Source organism: Cydia amplana, chromosome 27 (assembly GCF_948474715.1).
Source record: "Cydia amplana chromosome 27, ilCydAmpl1.1, whole genome shotgun sequence".
Classification (NCBI taxonomy): domain Eukaryota; kingdom Metazoa; phylum Arthropoda; class Insecta; order Lepidoptera; family Tortricidae; genus Cydia; species Cydia amplana.
In genome coordinates, this window is record NC_086095.1 from 650,505 (window position 1) to 657,500 (window position 6,996).

The following is a 6,996-nucleotide window of genomic DNA, read 5'->3' on the forward strand; positions in this document are numbered from 1 at the left end:
AATAGGCGGCCAACGGTCATACACAATGTATGGACTGACGTTTATCTGACATGGCTATTTTTACGTTACGCATACATTTGACGTTCCCCTCCCCCGCAAAAATCGGCAGACTGTTTTGTACAGAAAATTACAAACATGGCGTCTCCGTTTGATTATATCCTCCAAGGTTTTTTGGATATAATGACTGGGCTAGTAACGGATTTCCCCTTTTTTGTGACACCCTGTATATTGCAAGTTAAGTAAAGTTTTGATGTTCAGACCGTGAGACTGGTGATGAGCTGCTGGCACAGCTTCCCATACTCCCTCTGGTCTCCGGAGATCCTCCTCATCTTCAGGCCCTTTTTCTCCATGGCCTTGTTTTCGCACAGCACCAGCTCTATCTGAATACCCCCAGAGTACTCCAGATTCAAGCCGGTCAGAGTATCATCGTGGCTCTGAGTCTCCACGAATATATTCTGCGGTGGTACTCTGGAGTTTATCGTGTCTTTCAGCAACTCTACTATACTTTGCGAATCTAACTTTGAACATACGGTTGACAGCATTACTTCGTAAGATTCCTGTATACATGAGACTTTTTGAGGACTTAATAGTATGGGTATCTTTTCATCCGGCCGGCATATGTCCGTTAAACGTAGATCCATGGTAGATTTCTGTAGTTTGTCTATTTCCTCGCCTTCAACGCATTTTTCTAACCTATCCCTGGGGTAAAACTCCTCCTGGACATCCCCTAAAACACCCTGATTTGAAAAGGACGATCTCGGCGTTTCGCCTTTTTCGGAAAAGCTGCCTCGGCCGAAGTCGCTTTTTTCCGAAAAAGACGATCGTGTGAAATCCCCTCGCTCGGAAAAGCTACCCCTATCCGAGAAGGAGAATGACTCCCTGTGTTCAGAGAAACTGCCGCGATTTTCGCTAAAACCTGAGCTAATAGAGACTATATTTGAGTAAATTGACTGAATATTCTGCTCGCAATTCGGAGAAGTGTTAGCAGAGTCGTTGCTTAAAGAGTCATCGCTGAAACCTAAACTCTTTTCACTGTTTCTTCTGCTCTTATCCTGGTCTTTTGGACTCTGCATTTCCGTATCCTTTTCCTCGACAGCCTCCGTTTCCTGGCTGACTTTTCTGCCGATACCTTTGGTTATTGAGGGTTCTAGGTCAGAGGGTTCTGATATGACGAATTGCGGGAGGGGGTATTTGGTGTTTTCCAGGCTATCCATGCTGTCTTCTGATGAGGAGGCTACTAGGGTGATCTCGGAGCCGAGGCAATCGGTCAGGCTGATCTGAGGATGCGTGGACACGTAGTGCTGGAACTGCTGGAGATTGCGGTTCATCGCCTGATAGACAGACAGATATACACTTTATTCAAGTACTACTTGCTTGCTTATAGCATAGAGAAATATAGTAAGACAAGAGTGCTCACTCCATACATCAGTTCAGACTATTAATTTCAGTGTCTACATCTAACATCGAGTAGCGGAACTATCAGTACTGCTACTTGACAATAGATGTAGCACCGACCGGAAAGTCTTATGTTGATGAGCAGTACTGATAGTTCCGCTACTCGATGCTAGATGTAGACACTGAAATTAATAGTCTTTTTGGTACCAAAACTGATGTATGGAGTGAGCACTCTTGTCTTACTACATTTCTCTATGGTGACACAAACAATGGGGTTGGCAACTGTTAAATAGCGTTTTGAGGAATTAATTCCCAGCAAGCTGGAAATCGTTTAAATTTTCCTAACTTTGTGTAATCCGAGTTTGTTCCGTCCCAGGAGGTGTGCATAAATTTTGGGAGCTATAGGAGACACATTTTCCTTGGATTGCCAAACCACTCGATGTAGAAGGAACCCACCATCAATTACAATGGCACTACCAGAAACGTTTGGTGGATCAGACTACGAATTCATATTAAGGTACCTTTTGGATCCTCAGATACGTATAAATGTTCATCATGATTAGAGCAAATTTTCCGTCGGAGGTACCGATATCGATCTAAAAGCAAAAAACTGAAAAAGAGCATTAATGTATGCCTACTGTGATCGAGCAAACTCGGATTACGCGCATTTAGGACCAAATTAAGGTTAATACGATTTCCAGCTTTCTGGGAATTAATTCTTCGAAAAACTCTTAATTTGTTTGGCTCAATACATATTTTTGATATTGTTAATTTAATCGTGGGTTACATGTTATGGTGTAGAACTATAGACGTACATAGGTGTGTACCTGCGTGTAGCCGAGCTGCGGGCAGCCGTTGTGTATCTCCTCCTGTATCATGTCGAGCGGCGAGCCGGGGTTCGAGATCGGGCTGTTGTTCAGCGACCTGGGACACATTTTTTACTATTTCATTTCATTTATTCACTTCAATCAATCAGCACTTACAGATAAACCTTACGTGCTAATTGGCATTACATTACTTAGTGTCTAACATGCATTAACTGCAATATATACAATAAAATACAATCGGATTAAATCAAAACTTAAATTATATGTACAATACCGAATAATTATGGAATTAGGAACAATATTAATGTCAAAATCGTCTAAATAAAATAATGATAATAATTTAAATGATATGTACCTATATAAGAAGATCAAAATCAAATAAAATAAATATTACTATTTTCATTTTTAAAAATATGTCACAATTTACTCTAATAGGATTGATATTAAATTCATTTATACATAATAAATAGGCACATAACTGATTTAATTTACCTAATAAAATATACATTACACATTTACACTACACCAGCCATACTCTAAGTGTGTTCCGCGGAACCCTAGGGTTCCGAGACACCCCTGCAGGGGTTCCGCAATAATTTAGAACACTATGCTTTAGTCGCCTCGAAAAATTTTACTATGCCGCCACCGTATTGTAGGGTTCCATCAAGTATTTCGCTTTCCAAAAGGGTTCCGTCAAAAAAAAGATTGAGAACCGCTGCACTACACACCTAACTGACAGAAAATACATTTTTAGGATTAATAGTAGAGATGCCACGAATATTCGGCAACTATTCGGTAATCGGCCACTTTGCCGAATATTTGGTATTCGGCCGAATGTTGCCTACTATTCGGCCGAATGTTGCCTACTATTCGGCCGAATATCGTTTATCTGTTGCACCTACTTAAAAAGAAAAATTGCACAATAAAAATAGCCAAAAACTATGTAGGTATATTTAGAATGTGTTCTTTGAAAATTGGTAAATACGAAGACCCTTTTTTGAGCATGTGTTGATTAAAAAACATTTTAGTTTTATCATGAGTCTGTTTTGTTTGACTGTTTTGTTTTTGTTAGAGTGGTCATGATCCTCGTTCCGGGTCGTTCCTCATGCAATTGTCCATCGCGGTTCAGCGTGGCAACGCGGCGAGCGTGATGGGCTCCTTTGCGTCTGGAGGGGCGCGGGGCGAGTTTGGTGGGTAGGTTACTTGTTAGTTGTTAGTTTAGATTAATATTTAGTAGTAGTGTTTAGTTTTAAGAGTAGGTACCTTGATTTTAATGTAATTTTTTCTTTGAATTATGATCTTATATCTTGGTAATTTTAATAACAAAACTTCCGTGAGACACAGACATATTAAATATATTAAAAACGCAAGCTTTTGTTTGACTCTATTCATTAATGCTGTTCAACAAAAATATATCTTAGCTAACGCCATGTAACGTTGAGCTTTGTTAGCGATCAGTTTTCATAATAATAGTGACTCAAAATGTTCGCATGTCATGCCGAATATTCGGTATTCGGCCGTAGAGGGGCCGAATATTCGGTATTTGGCCAAAACCACTATTCGGGGCATCTCTAATTAATAGTCAAGTACAAAATAGTTCTATACCTATAGATGACCTATTAGAAATGTGCAGTCAAGCGTGAGTCGAACTTAATGACGTAGTTTTTGATCCGAGCCCCTCTACGGGTTTTTAAAGACGTTCACCTTACGTTTCACGTCAAAATACATCGTTAAAAATTGGGTAATGTACGGAATCCTCGGAACGCGAGTCCGACTCGCACTTGACTGGCTTTTGTTACACCATTGACTTATATATTAGTTCGTAAAGACGGGCCTTACGGGCACTAAGAATGGTGCTAGTTCAGCGGTGTCACTCCCAAATCGAGCTAATCGTGCGAGCAATGCGAACTCATCAACCAATCGCGTTGTGGCGTTAGACTGCACAATTGGCCCGAATTCGTGCGTGTCACCGCTGAACTAGCACCATTCTTAGTGCCCGTAAGGCCCGTCTTTATAATATAAGTCAATGTGATACACGCTTTTTATCATAGAGAAAAAAGTACATAGAGTGCTCACTCCATACATCAGTTTTAGTAGCAAAAAGACTATTAGCATCTAGCATCGAGTAGCGGAACTACCAGTACTGCTACTTGACAATAGATGTAGCACCGACCGGAAAGTCTTATGCTGTTGAGATTAGACTTTCCGGTCGGTGCTACATCTATTGTCAAGTAGCAGTACTGATAGTTCCGCTACAGATGTAGACACTGAAATTAATAGTCTGAACTGATGTATGGAGTGAGCACTCTTGTCTTACTTATTTCTCTATGCTTTTATAGACAAACTGTGCTTTGTCGTGCCGCAGGTCCGGGACGAATTAGAAACCAGGGATGTTGCGAACATCCGCATCCGCATCCGCGGAACTTCCGCATTATTTTCAACATCCGCATCTGCATCCGCATCCGCATAAAATCGATGCGGAGCTTATGCGGATGCGGATGTCGAACAAGTCGGTACAGGAAGGTCTTAGCGGCGGCGTAAGTGCTAGGTAATTTCGTCATTACCTATAACGAAATCGTCTAGATCCAGAAAAGTCGGCCAAGTTACTGTTTATTAAATATAACGCACCTATATTCTTGCTCAAATACTAAACGTTTCGTTTTTTTTAAATAAAAAAATACTAAAAATGTAATATTTGACGTTTTCTAAGTACCTAATCTTGACATCCGCATCCGCATCCGCGGATGTGAGCCTTTAAATATCCGCATCCGCATCCGCGGATGTCAAAAAATCTGCATCCGCAACATCCCTGTTAGAAACGCAAATAGTAGTAGATCGTTTGAAAACAAACTAAAGGCAAAGTTAATTACGGATGCACTATACGCTGTAAATGATTTCTTTCAGCTATCTGGAACCACCTGATTACTTGCCAAAGCCCAATATTAATATAAGGTATAGTGAGAATATACCACCAAATAATTTAATTATAAGTTGTTAATGTAAGATTGTTATTTATTTATTTTAGATTTAAAGTTGTTAATGTAATATTTTTATTTATTTATTTTAGATTTAAATTTAGATTTAATTTTGACTACATGTGATAGAAATAAGTCATACCTAATTACTGTTAATCTTCTTGATAATTAAAATATTTTTTTTTTAATTAGATAGACATTAATAATTAAAAATAGATTATAATTTGCTTGATGCTTAATTTGAATTTGTTGTAATGGAAATAATGTATTGACATGTAAAATACTTCTATTTTATCAATAAAAGTTTGATTGATTGATGGGGGGGTAGTCAGCTGTGGAGGTACCTGTGCACGGGGTGTAGCGCATGCAGGCTAGGGTGCACATGCCCTGTGTCCATGTCAGCGCTCTGCCGCAGGTCCAGTGGCGTCGCGGTCGCCTGAGGGGTCCCTGTGGACATACACGCGCAAATCCATCATTTTGAACATTGTAATTGGGCTTTTTCTAAAATAAATCTCAGCTAAAATAAGCTCAGAAAAAAGTATCAGCGTGGCTCAGTTCCCTTACGTATGAGGATATAGAGGATCTCATGAGAGTACACTAAGACACACTAAGACAGCACCTAAAGTCTCAAAATTGCACTTGCATCACCTGTAAGCCTCAGACTAAAGTAAATTAATTATACATATCTTAAGTTTCACCTTGTCCTATTTTAAGATTAATGTAACTAGTTTAAGAGCCAACAGGAGTGGTCATTTCTCCATACAAACGTACTCGACTGTTTCCTCCGTGGGTTTTGAAGCTAGAGCAATGATTTTTTCAACACAGATTAATATTGTCAATATCTGTGTCGGACCGTTTTGCTTTTTTTGATATTTTTGTTTTTTAAGGCGCTAGAGCCCTTCAAAAATGGCCAAAATGGCCTAATTTACTATGCCGCAATGAGAAGCGTGGTATTCAAAACTGATATCAATTAGCCAAAAAAGCAAAACGGTCCGACACAGATAATTTTATAATCATTTAGATTTCCAAATTTGGTTACGATTGGTTAAGTTTTGGAGGAGGAAACAGTCGAGTACGAAACCTCGATTTTTGAGATTTTTACGCAGGATTTTTCGCCTTGTCCTTATCGCACTAGTTTCAGGAGCCGCTTCCGTTAGCGAGACGGGTATATTTACCTAAAATATTTAAATCTCAGCTCCTGTTGGCTCTTAATTAAATGTATAGTGTCTTATTGGAATTTGGCAAAAATCAATTCATTGATAATTCGTAGCTGAATTGGTTACCTACATGACAGGCTAAGCCTAGAGTAGGAACCGGTACAACCATGATTGTAATTGCTTTAAATGTACATAATTGTCTTTTAGTTTTAAGACCAGTTAATCTATGTTTCTTCCTAAATCCTTTGTGTACAATAAATATTTTTTACTTTTTACTTTACTTTTTTTAAATATCGAAAACCCGATTCTTTCAAATCTGGACATTCTTGGGCTCATTCTACTCAGAATCGACAGCACTCTCCATCATACCATTAAAAAAAGATGTCCCAAAATGTCCATTCCATTACGTCACGTTTTTAGTATGAGAAAAATGTTCACTTGTATGTAACGTGACGTAGTGGAATGTACAATTTTCATACAAAATTTTGGGACAACTTTTTTTATCAACAGGATTGAATATGCTAGTGATTCTGAGTTGAAAGAACCCAAAAACACCAGGATCTGGGAGAATCGGGTTTTCAATATTTATTTTAGAAAACGCCCAAATATGTTTTTGAACAAATTCACAAACAGATTTACAAC

At 38.9% G+C, this 6,996-nt stretch overlaps 1 protein-coding gene across 1 annotated transcript in view; it reads right to left on the reverse strand.

Moving 5' to 3' along the window:
• Positions 1-247: 247 nt before the first annotated feature.
• Positions 248-6,996, reverse strand: part of LOC134660383 (serine/threonine-protein kinase par-1) — a 67,668-nt gene continuing 60,919 nt past the window's right edge. Inside the window, exons 23-25 of the mRNA XM_063516116.1 lie at positions 5,542-5,644; positions 2,211-2,319; positions 248-1,310 (exon numbers count right to left, since the gene is read on the reverse strand). Coding sequence (XP_063372186.1) covers positions 255-1,310; positions 2,211-2,319; positions 5,542-5,644 — 1,268 coding nt within the window. The 3' untranslated portion in view covers positions 248-254. The remainder of the gene's footprint in view (positions 1,311-2,210; positions 2,320-5,541; positions 5,645-6,996) is intronic.